Here is a 16,598-nt window from a genome sequence, read left to right as displayed (position 1 = left end):
TTTATTATCGTTCACTAGTTTAAATTGAATCCTATAGATGGAACTTTGAGTGCAGTATACATCCTTCCAAATTTGAACAAAGGGTGTTGAAATTATTACTTGTCTGGAAAGGTTTTTTCAAACTAAATAAACACAATTTAAAGAAACCTTTTCAAATGCCTTGCAAATCATGGTTCCTCTTTTATTGGTTTTGTTCGGTGGGAGTCTCCTCTTAATTTCATTTTTCTATATTATCATCGTCATTATGTAGGGTTTCCACACTACCGCTTTAGATAGCTTATCTTTTGTTGGGCTTCTTATATCTTGTATTGGTTATTGGAGGTTTTGTTTTTATATATATGGTGGTTAGGTTTTATGTCTTCCTTAACAGATTGTATTTTCTTTCTTTTTTAATAAAGCTACATCATTGTCACTTCCTATTATAGCAATGTTGAAGTGAAATTGGCTTTATGGTTTTACCAGAAAAAAAAAAAAAAAAAAAAAGAAAAAAAAGAAAAACCTTTTCAAATGTTAAGTTCGGAAAATGGACAAATTGAGAATTCGTCCATCACATGAACCTACGGAAGGCTTTAATATGCAACTACTAAAAACTAGAGAATTGTTACCCAACGGTACAATACACGCGTAATCTTTGAGAAGGAGTTCACCTTGCATGGTTCTCTCAGCCGTACAAGTGGGTTCGACAGAGGCATCTGCCAGCTAATTCACACTTATAACAGAGCGTTAGCAAGCTTGTTCTCACGACTCTAATTACTGTCTTTTTGGAAACGTAGCCAGGATTTGAAACTCTGGTGGGTTAGCTGGATATCTTAGATAGAGAGATCATACGACAGGCCGCAGAAACAGATGTGTTGTAGTACTAGTGCAGTGCAAGGGTTGAAGCCAGTGATGATGATGCTGGTGGTTCAGACGGCATATGTAGGGATGAATATATTTTACAAACTAGTAGCAGAGGTTGGAACGAACTTCACCATCCTTATTGCCTACCGTAACCTGTTTTCTGCAGCCCTAATGCTTCCTCTTGCTCTTACATTTGAAAGGTTCATCAACGATCATGATCTCTTCCAAATTGATATATGATAACGCTGTCTCTCTCTCTCTCTCTCTCTCTCTCTCTCATTTCTTTCTTTCTCGTTCATTTAGCTAACGATCATGCTTATTTAACTCATAAACTAACAGGAAGAGCAGACCCAAACTTACATTAGATATCCTTGTTCATGGTTTTATCTCCGGATTATTGGGGTAAGAATGCTAAAACGCATTCAAAAGTTATTGATTTCCCTTTATGTTTCTTTATGAATCAGATATCTCAATCGTTTTATTGGATTTATTTCCTAGTATGTATTTTTTTTTTTTTTTTTGCTCTTGTATATATAAGTACCTCCGAGATAAACAAGAATTTCTAGCATTAAAGTTAAGTTTCGACGGTTTTAATTAACTAATGTATTTCAAAAAAGATGCATTTTTAATCCAATTTTATAAAATCTTAGCTTTTTAATTTTTTTTTTTACAAACACCCATAGTCGTAACTTCTCATTTGATCATGCTTGCACTAACCAAAACATTCAAAGAAAAAATAAGGCCATGATTTTCGCACTCTTATTTTCGTCTTCTGTTGCAATTATCTACCTTTTTTTTTATTGTCCCTTGAGTTTTTTATTTTTATTTTGTTATTTTAAATAAATGTACAAATTAACACCTTTATATATGTTGAATTATTTGCAGGGCAACATTGACACAAAACTTTTACATAGAGAGCTTAGCCTTAACATCAGCAACGTATGTCGTAGCCTGCAGCAATCTTGTTCCAGTCATCACCTTCATTATAGCACTATGTTTTAGGTACTTGTACACAAAAGTAATTAAACCGCAACTTTAGATTTTCGAATGTGGCTCAATCATGAATTATTTCTGAAAAAACTCATTTAACTTGACTAAAATGAAAATTTTGGTAAAAATTAAATCTCAGAATTGAGAGGTTAGCACTTGGGACACATACAGGTAGGGCAAAAGTTGTGGGGACACTCTTGTGTATAGGAGGGACAATGCTCTTCACCTTCTACAAAGGCAAACATATTGGCATCTGGTCAACACACGTTAATCTTTTACGTAACTATTCGCATGAAAACAGTCGCGTTGCTTCATTGCACAGACACACTCGCACTCAATCGTTGGGCTCCTTCTTGGCACTTTGCAGTAGCACCTCCTTTGCATCCTGGTTGATATTTCAGGTTCAAATTTATTAATTAATTAGTATATATTATGTATATCTATATAATAGTAGCCGTGCATGCATAAATTAATGCATGTGATTTGTTTAATTTTGTGTTTTAATAAAACTTGGTATATATACAGACGAAAATGACTAAGAAATACCCTTGCCAATACTCAAGTACGGCTCTGATGTCTGTCATGGCATCAATCCAGTCTGTGGCTTTTGCCCTTTGCAAGGAGAGGGATTGGAGTCAGTGGAAGTTGGGCTGGGATATCAAACTTTTTACTGCTGTGTATTCGGTAAATATGACTAATCTCCCATTACAATATTCCTTGCTATCTTTTAATAAGTGAAAAGCCACGTTAACTTTGTCAGCTATAAGCACTTATTTCTTCGCACCATGCATGCATGTACCAGTTTGTCAAGGCTAGGTTGAGCTGACAACTAAATTGTATTCCACACCTGTGTTTTGTGATGTAGGGAGTCGTTACTACTGGATTGGTACTGACTCTAACCGCATGGTGTGTACGAATGCGAGGGCCACTGTTTGTGTCAATTTTCAACCCACTTGGCCTTTTGCTGATAGCCCTAGCAGCGACCTTCTTGTTAAATGAAAAGTTATATTTAGGAAGGTACGTGGCTATACCCCCAATGGCGGAAGTTTCTCAACATGCTCACTAATCCTTATTAGAGTGCATAGAACTTCTATGTCAATATATACGACACACAAGTGAGGGTTCACAAAACTCACACGCGTATATTTATATGATTATTGATTATTTTGTTAGCCTTGTGCTGGTCAAATTATAAAAGGAGAATAATAAAAAACTGAACGAGAAGTTAGATTTTTAATGTCTCTATGTATGTATTTTGTTATGCACTGCAGCTTATTAGGAGGGATTCTAATTGTGTGTGGATTATACATGGTGCTGTGGGGTAAAAGCAAGGAGATGAAAATGATGATTCAACAGACACAACAGCCACCGCTTGAAGATCAGTCCCATTCCATTGACATGGCAGCATCTCCAGTTAACAGTGCTGCTATTTGCGATATCGCTGCTCCATCGATCTCAACTCCTCCGATAAACAGACTCAAAGGAAACATTGAGCTTGAACTAGTTACAAAATAATAATAATTAATGGGATGTTGAGACGTAGTAAGAGGATCGGAAGAATACTGGTTCCAGTTGTGTACTATTTTACGTATCGATTAATAAACAACAGAAACAAAAGTGATATTATGCTATCCTTATGAATCCAACATAGTAACTCCTTAATCGCTTTAGCTTCATATATAAACAGGCCATATACTGCACGAGCGTACGTGCCAACACAAAACTAGAATTTTTGTTTACAACCAAAACTAGAGATTTTGTTAGAATGACAGAAATATAAGATTGATATGTGAATCAAGAAAAGCTTCATGGAATGATAAAATCGAATAGGAATATGCCCATCAAGAATTCCGACCTTTAAGCAGCTGCACACCGTCATACTTTAACAGGCCAAGTGTTTGTGGTTACGTTCTGAAGCTTCCACCTCTACTCCTCCTAGTCCTTTGACTCCGATATTGGTTTATTAATTGTTCAAGAAGATTTTCTAGCACGGTTGTAGCAAATTATTAAACTTCATCAGTTTCCATGTTAATCAAAACACTTAACTTTACTTGGAGAAGTCGGCATGATGAAGTATTTGACACATTCCGACCCTGATAGACATCAAACTAGGAGGAGAGATGGTGGCCATCACCAACTTGATAACGTAACATATCACCAAAATAATGACAAAGTCATAGCTAATAAATTAAAGAAGTGAATAAATTTGAAATGAAAAGCTCACTACTACTTGAACACGAAAAATTATCCTACAGGTCACTACAACAACCTCCTTACTTGGGGACACACTCGGGGTTCAACCCCTTTATTATCACATCAATTGAGAGCATAACATTAGTGCATACAATAAAATAGGTGCAACTTGTTCATCTTCAATTATGCTTTGTTGCAGTGTGTTTATTGTATTTTACATGTATATACAATACAATTAGAGAATTTATCAAAAATTCATCACTTACATTTTTTTAGTCACTAATAGACAATGATATTGAGACCGAAAAATTAATCAGTCGATCGCTAAAAAATTTAATCGAACTGTCTCAAGAAAAAGTGGGCCGGTCGAAAAATGTGGTATGACTAAGTGGCAATCGTGGGAAGGTTGATTTATTATAGTATTTATAAAATTGTTTTGGCTGATTTTTTTATTGACACCTAAACTAAAAAATTTCTTAGAATTCGTATATAAACCACAATATCCCTTTTATATATCACTTGATATATCGGTATTACCTTCTCATTGTCAGTTTTACAAGAAAAACATCACTCTTGTTGAGAGTTGTCACACATCGATGAGGGACAAGGTTTGTTATATGCTTATATTATATGATCTTGGGCTACTTCCATATTGCCAATTGATTTTATGGTGGAACCTCAACTTTATCTTGGTATCAGAGCAAGGTTGTCCATGTGTGAAAAGCTCAATGGCCACACGTGTTTCACGTCCCCAATTGTTGTTCACGTGTAGGCTTGAAAATCTGCCACACATGCAAGGGCGTGTTGAGAGTTGTCTCACATCGATGAGGGACAATATTTGCAATGTGCTTATATGATCTTGGGCTACTATCCATATTGTCAATTGGTTTTATGGTGGAACCTCAATTTCATCAACTCTTAGATCTTCATAGATCTGGTATATATAAATATATATATATATATATATATCATATAGATATATATAACTATCTGCAGTTTTAGTTTTTTGTTTCGTTTGCAGGAATGTTAAGTTGTTGGACTTTCAGGCATGAATAAAGAATTAAACTTTAAACCTAAAATGCTGCGTATGAAAATTCGAGGAAGGCTGCAGATATTTCCTACATCTCATGTCACGAACGAACAAAAGTGACATGAAGAAAGGAAATAAAATTGTACACAAGATCAAAAAAGGAAATAGAGAAGTCAACTTTTCGAACCATGTACTTTGTAACCGAAATATAAAATATATAGTTTACTATTTTCTCTGAAAAAACGAAAATTATATATGTAATCTTGAAATAAATGGTGATGATTCGTTTTTTTTTTTTTTTTCTTTTTCTTTTTCTGATAAGTGATTTTCGTATTTTATCTTGATAATTAAAATAATTATATTGAACAAATAATTAAAATAGTTATCAACCTATCATGATGCGATCACACACGTGTAGGGTAGCTTTCCTAGTTCCTACAATTCATGATAGTCAAAAATAGCCTATTGCCATAGTGGCTTTTGCGTATTTCCATTCAAGGTCATGGCAGTTTGTAACCACTGGTGTCTTGTTTTAAATTAGGAAACCAACCGACCAATGACCAGAAGTCAAGAACTAGATCACCGTTCAGTCGCAGAAAGCAGAGAAGGAAGATGGTCATGATGATGATGAAGAACGTCGACGTAGTGTTGGTTTTGTGCGTCATCTTCTCTGGTATGGAGAACGTCGTCGTAGAATCTGCTGATGTTGGCTGCTATGCTGCTTGCAGCACTGGCTGTGTCCAAAGCGATAGTATTTTTTCTAGCTACTTAATTACTTTTTAATTTATAAAATTATGATTAATTACTTTGGACTTAGACTTTCTGATTTAAATTATCTGTGTCTTAACGAGTTTAGATTGCATATTAGCAAATTATGGCATTTAGTTAGTGAATCGGAGGATTAGTGCATTGGTTTCATGCTAGATTTATCGTTTAATTTAATTTTGACCGGATTGAGGAAACATAAAATAATTTCTTTTGTCAATGCAATAGTCTAAATTACTCTATTTTAAGGAAAGGGAGACGAAGACAAATTTTATAAAAACACTTCAACTGACATAACACACATCTGCAACGATAGTCTATTGCTGACACACTCAATTGCTCATTATTATTTGTAATTTGTACGTAGTAATTCATTTGTTAATTTGGTGATTCTTGTGTGTTCGTGTATGCAGCGAGATTTATGAAACGCTATAATTCATGTATTTGGACTTTCTTTAATGAATCTTGTCCACCATTGATTAAAAAAAATCAACATTGTGATTGTAAGTTCCCGGTCTAGGTAAACCCCACCACCCTACACAATTACACATTACAAGTGAGAAATTTTTATGTGTATTCAAAATATATACAAAGTTGTAAATCACATCACGTATTATGATATAACTAAATGACATAATTTATAAATTTTTCTAATGACCCTTCATTTCTAGTGTACCGTTTTTTGTTCCCAGTATATTAAAAAATATCTCCATTACACGCCTTCTCCATATCACATTGGAATGGATTATGGAACTAGTCGTGTTCAATGGGCTGGTTCTTGACTCCAGCATAGGCGTATACTAATTAAATATTGATATTCACATACTCATTTTATCTCTACTTTTATTAGATTTTGTTATTAATCTTCTTCAATTCACACGATTGAACAACCGAAAACAAAGAGATGTGTGTCATGAGTAAAAAGGGTGTGCAGATAGCACTACGCTAGTAATTTTGTTTTCCATGTATGTGCAGAATCTCAAGTTGAGCAGAATTTCCATTTTCACTTCGCACACAATCTTATTAATTTTTGTCTATTCAGCTTCATCAATTTATTGACGGTCGGTTATTAAGAGAGATGTGTGTGAAGTAAAAAATGAGTATGTGAATAGCACCGCTCCACTAATTTTGTTTTCCATGTATATGCAGATTCTCAAGTTGAGCAGAATTTTCCATTAAAAATGGTGAAAAAAATTGACGACCACATGAAGAAATAATATGTAACTTATGGTACTGGATATACCTAAGCCAGTAAATGAAAACAACTCTACTTTGGAAACTATGCGAGTTATTGTATGGAGAACGAAACTGCTTTAGTCTGAATCATGCTCATACTTTCTTCATTAAACTACTTTAGTCTGAATCATGCTCATACTTTCTTCATTACCTCTTCTTTGATAATTTCTCAATAGATTTTTAATCAAAATGGTTATTGAGATTAGCATAAATTTTCACTTTGATTCATGAGATTTAAAATTGATATAAGTGGTCCTTGAGTTTGTTCACCGTCAACCATTTTGGTCATTTTGTGAAAAATCTCCATTAAATAATGGAAATGACAAAAATATCCTCATTTTTTGTCAAAACGTTTTGGCTCATTATTTATTAAAATTAAGGATATTTTTGTCATTTTGGCTCTTACTCAACGGAGATTTTTCCCGGAATAACCAAAATGATTGACGGTGGACAAATTCAGGGGCTACTTTCTTAAATTGACTTGTATCACATTTGAAGGAGTTTGTTGCAATATATGCACAATTGGTTTTTTTTTTATCACCACCAATACTAGGACATATCTACAACCTCGAACTGGAATAACTTACGTGTGACACCTAATAGCTGTTATAAATTTACGTAGGAATTTACATATTGCGCAACTACGAGAATTGTTAGCACAAAACTCAAACCCTAATGTGGTGACACACAAGACAAAAATCTTTCTAACTGAGCCAACCCTCGATGATAGAACTCTTTGCCTTTGTTACCCCATTGAATTCGATTTTTTTTCTATATAATCTTGTGGACACATTTGTTGTGTTTTTGGAATCTTGTTGTCAAATTTGTTAAAAAACGATTTTCGCACACCATTTTTTCTTTGGGGCACTTTGATTCAGGTCTAAAAAATTCAGCTGTTGTTGAATTAGGTCCAATTTTATTTCATTTTCTATTACACCTGTTTTGCCCCTGGAATTTTTTTTTTAATTCTTTAAATTTGAATTTTCAAATACCTTTATCTACCCGTTTTTTAATTAAAAAGACATTATTACAAATCTTATAAGTTTATCAAAAATTAAAAGAAACATTGCTAGAGGTAGATAAAAAATTTGTGATGTAGGTAGAATCTATGATAGAGGTAGCCTATGAACAAAAACCTATTGTATAGATAGATAATACAAAATAATCTATGATACAGATATAGACTATGAACAAAAACTTATTGTATAGGTAGATAACACAGTTAATTTGTGAAATATAGGTAGATAAACACAATTAATCTTATATAGATTATCAACAAAATATGTAATATATAGGTAGATAAATACAATTATTCATGATACAGGCACAATATAATATAAAAAGATAAAATAAATAAATAAAGGACAAGTGATATAGGTAGATAAAAACCAAAAAAAATCGTGAAGAAAAATGATATTGAGGGAGGAAACACTAGAGAAAATGCTAATTCGATAGAACTTCAAAGTTAAAATATATATATATATATATATATATATATATATATATATAAAGGAGAATGAAGCTCAAAAAATATATATATATATATGAGACGAAGAACCCAAAGATTGACTAATACAAATTTTTTTTTTTAAAAAAAAAAAAAAAAAAACCAATCAAATGTAATTTGATCATCCTTATATGAAAGGAGGAGCAAAAGAATAATATTATGGTAGAAGACTACTGGGAAAAATAACAGAGGAAGAGAAAGATATTGTGAGGGAGAAACAAGAAAAAAGAAATGAACATTTGGGGAAGGAGAAGAAAAAAAGGGAGATTTAAATCCCTAATCCTATAATTAAGGATATGATTAACATTAATCACAAACTTAAAAAAAACAGTAATTACTTAATTGGTCAATTTAAGGGTAAATTTGGCAAGAGAATACAAATAAGCTTATGTGGACAATGAATCACTGGACCTAACCTAAAAATTAAATAAAATTGGACTATAACTAATAATGGCTCATAAAATTGGACTCATATTAAGTTTCCCCTTTTTCTTTTTACAAATCATTTTCTTTGTGCTACTGATACACCACTATGTGAAATAAATAAGAGAGAAAAAGGAATGAAAAGATATAGGCCACATGGGGTTTCTTTGTGGTGCACCATTTTTCTTTGGGAACTTTAACGAAAAAATATCGATATTGTTTATTTTAACGAAAAATTATATTTTTACATTAAAAAGTCAATACTGGTACTATTTAATGTTATTATTTTTGTTAAAACTCAAAACATTCAAATCATTTTCATTATTTTTCTTTTTCTGCAAATCGTTTTCTTTTTCCCCAAACACTGTAGAACTTGTTCCGGGTTCCGCTCCTCCGTCAGTCGTCAGCGAGTAGGGAGAGAAGAAGAGAAAGTCAAACACCCCATTTGGTCTTCATCTTCGGCGAGTGGGAACATAAAATTCCACTCCAAAAGTATACAGATTACAGGAAAATTCCATTTAATATAAAATTAAAATACCCAACCAAAAACAAAAGAAGAAGATAAAAAGATAAAAGAAAAAGAAAACTGTCTCTCCCTTTTCTTACTTCTGGTTCGTGAACTCAATTTAATGTGGGCTTTGGAGCCCAAATATTAAGAGAGAGAGTAACAATGGTTTTTCTGCTTTTCTGACCTGACCTCCTTTTTCTTCCTTTTCTTCTGCTCTGCTTCCTCTCTTTGTGTTTTGCAGACCAACCCAGAAAAACAAAAACAGAGGAGAAGGTTGTCTGATTGTTGTTTGAGGTTGTCTTTGGTCAGCTGATGTCTGAGGTGCAGATCTGTTATTTGTTTGGTTTTTCTGTTAACATTTGTAACAATTTATGGGTTTTTTTCACCTGGGTTAAATGCCCAGGAAAATCACAGGGTTTAACTTTAAGTGTAAGCTGTTCAAGTTTTGTGCTTTTGTAATTCTGATGTGTTCTTGTTGCTTGCAGATCTTTGACTTTTTATGATTAAGCCATGGAGCAGCTTTGACCAGCTTAAGCTCTCGGATAATTTGGGGGTTTTGGTCAACTGGTAAGTACCATGATATGTTTTTGTTGCAACAAAGTTGTATTGAACAAATTATGACAAGGTAATTGTTGTCAAAGGTTGAGTCTAAATTTTGAGCCTGCACTTGTTTACTCTCGAAGTCGATGATGTAGAAATGATTTAGTAGTTTTGTAGTTCATGGTTTGTTTATGATCAATTGCTGTAAGAATCCCTTTTCCGGTTATGCTGTTTTTCAAAATATGATCTTTTGCAACCTTGCATTTCTTTCTCCACTGTGAACTTGTGATTGAATTTCGATTGTATGAAGTCAACCGGTTCTTCTAACGCCGGTATTTGTTTCTAAACTTACATGTTTACAGTTAAGTATATCATTTTTTGTAGTCTTTGTTGATGGTTGCTATGCACATTCTTAGCTTATATGGCTCATATATCGTTACGAGCTTTTTTGGGTTCAAATTAGGGTTTGCGGTTCCAAACACTTTTGTTACTAAAGTTTGGTTCTTTATGCTACTTTATAGCCCATATGAATCTGCCTTTCCCACTTTTCTTTTTCTTTTCGATTTTAGTTACCTTTTCTGTATCATGTTATGTTTTATTCTCTGTTAAGAAGATTGTAGGTGGCAATTGATTCACTTTCCATTTGTGGGCAGCCATATGCACAAGCTGTGGAAATCAGAAGATTTGAAGAAGATACACAATTGTTTTTGGTACGCCTTACCACCACAAGAATGTCATTCCGTAGCATAGTTCGTGATGTTAGGGATGGCTTTGGGAGCCTATCTAGACGGGGTTTTGAAGTCCGGCTGACGAGCCATCATAGAGAAAAATCTCATGGCTCGTTAAATGATTTACATGACCAGCCTCTCATTGTTCAGAACTGTCGTTGGGCTAGCCTCCCCGCAGAACTATTATATGATGTAATTAGGAGGCTGGAGGAGAGTGAGAGCACATGGCCTTCTCGAAAGCACGTTGTTGCATGTGCCTCAGTTTGCCGTTCTTGGAGGATTATGTGCAAAGAAATCGTTAAGAAGCCTGAGATCTGCGGGAAGCTTACTTTTCCTGTGTCGCTGAAGCAGGTTTTTCCTTTTAATTCATTTAGTGTGATGTGCACCATGATTTTGCATGGAAACAATTTTTGCTACCTGAAGTTTATAATGAAATCAAAGTTACAGATTTTTTGTGTATGGCGCATGGAGCTTGTAATGATAATTTTTCTTACAGCAGCTACATCATAGTATCTTGAGGGCAACACTTAACAAATAATTATTTTGTTTGGTTTTTCAGCCAGGTTCACGGGATGGACTCGTTCAATGCTTCATTAAAAGGGATAAATCCAATTTAACATATCATCTATTTCTGTGTCTTAGCCCTGGTGAGCGTCTTTTCCAACCATTTGATTGTGTTTGATTGTTCCCTCTAGTAGCCTGTCAACCCATTTCTTCGATCAAATATTTCTCAATATGAGTCACATTTTATTTATTGCTATCACTGAATCCGTGTTTATTTATCAATGAATATCACATTTTTCAGACTAAACAAAAATATCTCATTTAATGTTTGTCAATTATTGAATTTCCGTTGGTCTGCTAGTCTGTTTTAGTTAAACTGCCTCGTCTAGCAGATATGTGAATGTTTACAAAGTTTTTAGCTTCAAGTAGTCTTGTTATGAAATGTAGGAGTTCTTAATTAATTCTGGTTGACTTGCAATACCTTGTGGTTGTGAAAGAACTATGCTGAAATGTTAAAACTAATATATCAAGTCTATATCCTTTGGTTAGTTTTCTAGCTTCATATTGATTGAAGATAGCCTTTCCTTCCTTCAGTGGAGGATGAATCTAATTGGATAGTAGGCATTTGGTGTAGATGAATACGGAATATTCATGAAGAATCTTCGCATTCCAAATGAACCTATATTAAGTAAAGGACAATCATAGTCAGAATGAGTGTTCACGATGATCCAACCCTCTTCTCAAAACCTATATTATAACACCCATTTCCTTCCTCATTTCACAATCCGATTATTCACCAGTTAGTTTGAAAGAGAACCCACACTTAGAGTGAGAAGAAGAGTTAAAATTTAATAAACCGTCTTGAGATAATCCAAGAGAGGACTTGGTATAGGAACTTTATTGGAATTGTTTATTGTTGTACAATTATCGTGCACAATGAAATATTTTGGTTCTGCTGCCCGTCAACATAGGTTTAAAAGCGGAACAGTTTATATTCTGATGTCTCTAAATCACTCGCATAGCTGCTACTGCTTACCTATTTAAATCACACAAGGGTGGGAAAAGTTCGGTCCAGGGAATACCAAATCATTTACGGACTCACACTAGGCGTCATCTTTACCAACAGCCTTTTGGGCAATGAAGGCAGTATACAGCTGACTGACCAGTTGTTATTGATGCTGAGCATGTCAAGCTCTATCTAGAATTTTATCGTCCAACTCTCAAATTTTGTAGATCTTGAGAATGTCAATTGAACTTTCCTACTATTTGTTTTGTTTTCTTTTCATATGATACTAATGTTATTCATTAGCAAAAGTTTATGGGTTTCTTGGTTGTAATGTAGCTAAGAGAATATCTAATGTTTCTATTCCCGTTTCATGTGTTCAGTATAATAGTTTGCAACCCGATTTCATCAGCGAAAAGAAGTTAATAGTGGTGATAGCATTAATACATGAATGTAAAGTTGATTTAAAGGTGGCTTGAGTAACGGTGTGGTGTGGTGTGAAAAAGCTTTAGTTTGTCAAGGTTTTACATGGTTAGAAACTTATAGTATGTAAAAATGTTACATTAGGTATTATATTTTTTGTAATGTTTTCTTTTATTTCATTATAACATAATAATGGCGAACCCTAATGGTATGTTTGGGTGAGGGCCTTCCAAGTCCCAAGGGATTTAGGCCAAGTGAGGAAGAAATACACTACAAACATTATAGAGGAGGGATTCGAAATGCACTACATGACCAATACAAAGGTATGTAGAAGGGATTTGTAAATGACTCTGTCGAAGTAGTCATCTGCAAATCCCTGTAACATGCCTTTGTGATGCTCATGTGGTGCATTTTTAATTTGCTTATCAACATTTTGTAATCCATTCTTTACTAGCTTGGCCTCAATCCCTCAGGATTTGTAAGTCCCTCACGTAAACATAGCGTAGTGTCAATAACAATAGCAAACTTCTAGATCAGGAATATAGTTGGACGTTTATAATGCATTTCAATGCATGTTTTGGTCCTTTTAGCATGAAAAATTACAATAGGTACTACACCAGTGTGAAACATGCAACAACTTAAGGGTCTGCAAAATTAATAGATAAGTTAAATACTGGCGTACACATGCACCGTCTTTATGTCAGACATTGATTCCACTAGAAGTGTCCAAGAAATCATGGGTCATATGCTATTTCAACATATTTTAGAGGTGCTTTCAAGATTCGTAGATTATGTTTACTATTTTTTGTAATGAATAGTTATGCTGGCTTTCTTGAGATTAGGCCCATAAATGGTTCCCCATTCTGTTATGTCTCCAATTCTGCAGCTTTGCTAGTTGAGAATGGGAAATTCCTTCTTTCTGCAAAGAGGACTCGAAGAACTACTTGTACAGAATATGTTATCTCTATGGATGCTGACAACATCTCTAGATCAAGCAGCAGTTACATTGGAAAGTTAAGGTAAGAACTTGACGCAAAGACACCGGAAGCCTATTTACAATTCACAAGCATGCACAATTAAAGTAACATATAGTTTTTCTCATTTCTTAAACGAACAATTGGTATGATATCTATTTATTCTAATCCTCTTATTATTAGTTAGTTTTTCTTTTCTTTCAAAGAGCTCGTTTTGCTTACTATGGAACTCCATTGACATTCTTCCTTCAAAGGAAGCTTTGCCATATAGAATGAATAGATTTGGTACAACCTCTCTTAGTAGTGCAAACAATTTTTTCTATTCAGAAGACAAATATCGCGCTCTGTGTAGGGGAATGGATGCATGCATATGGAAGTGAGGCCTTAACATTGTATTTTTATTGTTATGAATTCATTCCGTTGTGATGTGCCGAGATGAATTAATGTAAAGCATAGTTAGATGTGTCTTCTATTATTTAGTTCTATTAGGGATGGCAATGACACGATGGACTTACAAGACAAGAATAGTTGATCTCGTAGTGATTAATCATTTATTATTTTACTGGTGTTTACAACCGATAGAAAATGTTGTTTTGAAGTATTCAAGTTTTGTTTCTTTTCCCAGGTCAAACTTTCTTGGCACAAAATTCATTGTATATGATACGCAGCCTGCATACACTTCTGAACATGTTCCCCCACCAGGGCGGTCAAGCCGTAGATTTAATTCCAAAAAAGTCTCGCCAAAAGTCCCGACTGGCAGCTATAACATTGCTCAGATAACATATGAGCTAAATGTGTTGGGCACTCGCGGTCCTAGAAGGATGCATTGCATCATGCATTCTATCCCGGTCTCATCTCTTGATGCAGGAGGTACTGTCCCTGGCCAACCAGAACTCCTTACCCGAGCCCTGGAAGACTCATTCCGAAGTATCTCTTTCTCAAAGTCTCTTGACCACTCAGTAGAATTCAGCAGTACACGGTTTTCTGAAATTGATGTACCCCGAGATGATGAGGATGGCAAGACAAGACCCTTGGTTTTGAAAAACAAACCCCCACGATGGCATGAACAATTACAGTGTTGGTGCCTGAACTTCCGAGGCAGGGTAACTGTTGCTTCTGTTAAGAACTTTCAGTTGATTGCTGCTACTCAGCCTGCTGCTGGTGCACCTACTCCATCACAGCCAGCGCCGCCAGAGCACGACAAGATACTCTTGCAGTTTGGCAAGGTTGGTAAAGATATGTTCACGATGGATTATCGCTATCCTTTATCTGCATTTCAGGCTTTCGCTATCTGCTTGAGCAGCTTTGACACGAAATTGGCTTGTGAATAGAAGAGAGTAAGTGGACGGTGGTAAGCAGAAAACACCGTTGACAATCACTCTCTTTCTCGCCTTTTATCTCCACTTTTTTCCTGCTCTTGTTTGCGTTTGCGTTAGGGTAGGAAATTGTCTGTTTTGTTCAAGAACTCAATTGCTACCCTAATAACAAAAGGTGTAACAGCATTTTAATCTCAGATCTTTAATGTTGCCTTGAGTTTCTGCCAATTAGTTCATAAATTGTCTCCCGCCTTCTGGTCTGTTGTTTCGTGTTTTCTTCGCTGTCAAACGTTTAGTTATGCTTTGATTTTGCCAACCCGATTGGCTGTGAGAATGTGAAGATAGAAGGGTTTAAGGAGAAACCTTGCGAGGGTTTATAAGAGATTGGTCGTCTACTTATATTGCCAATTAGTTTTATGGTGGAACCTCAGCTTTCTTCATGGTATCAGAGTAGGTTGTCCTGCGTGTGAAGCCTAACAGCCACATGTTTGGCTTGAAATTTCGTCACACGTGAGAGGGGCGTTTGAGAATGTAAAGGTAAAAGAGTCTTACATTGGTCCCCATATAATATTTTGGGTGTGGCTTAGCTCGTGTTATTATGTGGTGGCGAAAGGCGACGGGTGGTCATTGGTTGCCCATGACCCCTTTGAAGGTGGTGGATGTCACAATCATGTCATTGGGAGGGATGGCATTCTGGAAGTGATGATATAAGGTGTAGTTTTGGTAGGCTGTCAACTACATTGCATTTGTTGGCATATAATTTTCACAATTAAATGCCAATTTCCTTTTAAATTTTGTCAAACAATCAATTTTTCACAGCTCTGCATTGCATGCATGATTTGGCAAATAATTTTAGTGGAAAATCATATCCAATTCAATTCGACCAAATTAAAAAACCCAATATTATTATCTGTTTTAATTAATTGAATTAAGTTTTTATTTATGGATGTTTCAACCCATATTAAAAACCCAATATTTTACAAAATTTATCCTATGGGATTCGAGGAGGCCGCTATTGACCATTTTGATTCTCAAATCTCCACTGGAAAGGTACGCTTAATGAGGTATGTCATGTGACACCTCAAATTATGGGTCATCATACGAAGTCTTCTACTCTTCACATAGTATAATGTCTCGCTTGAAAGTGATTTTAAAGAAAATATTATTGGATTTCAAAAATGCTTTTCTTGCAAAAAGCACCAATTATGCAAGAAAGACTTAATGAGGTATGTCATGTGACAACTCAAATTACGGGTCATCATAAGAAGTCTTTTAACCTTAACATGATGTATGGCTCGTTTGAGACTACTTTTAAATTGACTGAAAGTGATTTTAGACAAAATGTTATTGGGTTTCGAAAACACTTTTCCTGCAAGAAGCACCAGTTATGTGCTTTTAGTAGGAAGCACTTCAAGTATATTTCTGTGATTCACTTGCATTTTTACTAAAGATCGATTTCAAAAACATTTTCACAAAAAAAAAAATACATTCAACCATTCTAAAAGTAGTTCCAAACGAATCGCTAATTCAACAAGCAACTCATCATGGTCACCTGATGGAGAGCAATAACTCCATAACTCTTGGCCCATTCACAGGCCTAACTAGCAACCGAGTTAGC

At 34.8% G+C, this 16,598-nt stretch overlaps 2 protein-coding genes across 3 annotated transcripts; both read left to right on the top strand.

Moving 5' to 3' along the window:
* Nucleotides 1-636: 636 nt before the first annotated feature.
* On the top strand, nucleotides 637-3,461 carry LOC137717207 (WAT1-related protein At1g68170-like). The gene is made up of 7 exons (XM_068456501.2): nucleotides 637-1,040; nucleotides 1,180-1,242; nucleotides 1,726-1,842; nucleotides 1,970-2,231; nucleotides 2,356-2,514; nucleotides 2,696-2,847; nucleotides 3,102-3,461. Exons 1-7 carry the CDS (start codon nucleotides 847-849, stop codon nucleotides 3,343-3,345), a joined length of 1,191 nt encoding a protein of 396 aa, XP_068312602.1. The 5' UTR covers nucleotides 637-846; the 3' UTR covers nucleotides 3,346-3,461.
* A 5,823-nt stretch (nucleotides 3,462-9,284) lies between these two features.
* LOC137717758 (tubby-like F-box protein 8) lies at nucleotides 9,285-15,177 on the top strand. Of its 2 annotated transcripts, none has more exons than XM_068457224.2 (6): nucleotides 9,285-9,813; nucleotides 9,978-10,059; nucleotides 10,686-11,111; nucleotides 11,320-11,407; nucleotides 13,577-13,709; nucleotides 14,290-15,177. In XM_068457224.2, exons 3-6 carry the CDS (start codon nucleotides 10,764-10,766, stop codon nucleotides 14,993-14,995), a joined length of 1,275 nt encoding a protein of 424 aa, XP_068313325.1. In that variant the 5' UTR covers nucleotides 9,285-9,813; nucleotides 9,978-10,059; nucleotides 10,686-10,763; the 3' UTR covers nucleotides 14,996-15,177. The 2 variants fall into 2 exon arrangements, with proteins under 2 accessions (XP_068313325.1, XP_068313326.1); XM_068457225.2 differs by having other exon boundaries at nucleotides 9,488-9,786.
* The last annotated feature ends 1,421 nt before the right edge of the window (nucleotides 15,178-16,598 follow it).

Source organism: Pyrus communis, chromosome 8 (assembly GCF_041283825.1).
Source record: "Pyrus communis isolate YQ-2024b chromosome 8, ASM4128382v1, whole genome shotgun sequence".
Classification (NCBI taxonomy): domain Eukaryota; kingdom Viridiplantae; phylum Streptophyta; class Magnoliopsida; order Rosales; family Rosaceae; genus Pyrus; species Pyrus communis.
The sequence above is the reverse complement of the archived record's forward strand: the minus strand, read 5'-3'. Positions and strand labels throughout refer to the sequence as shown.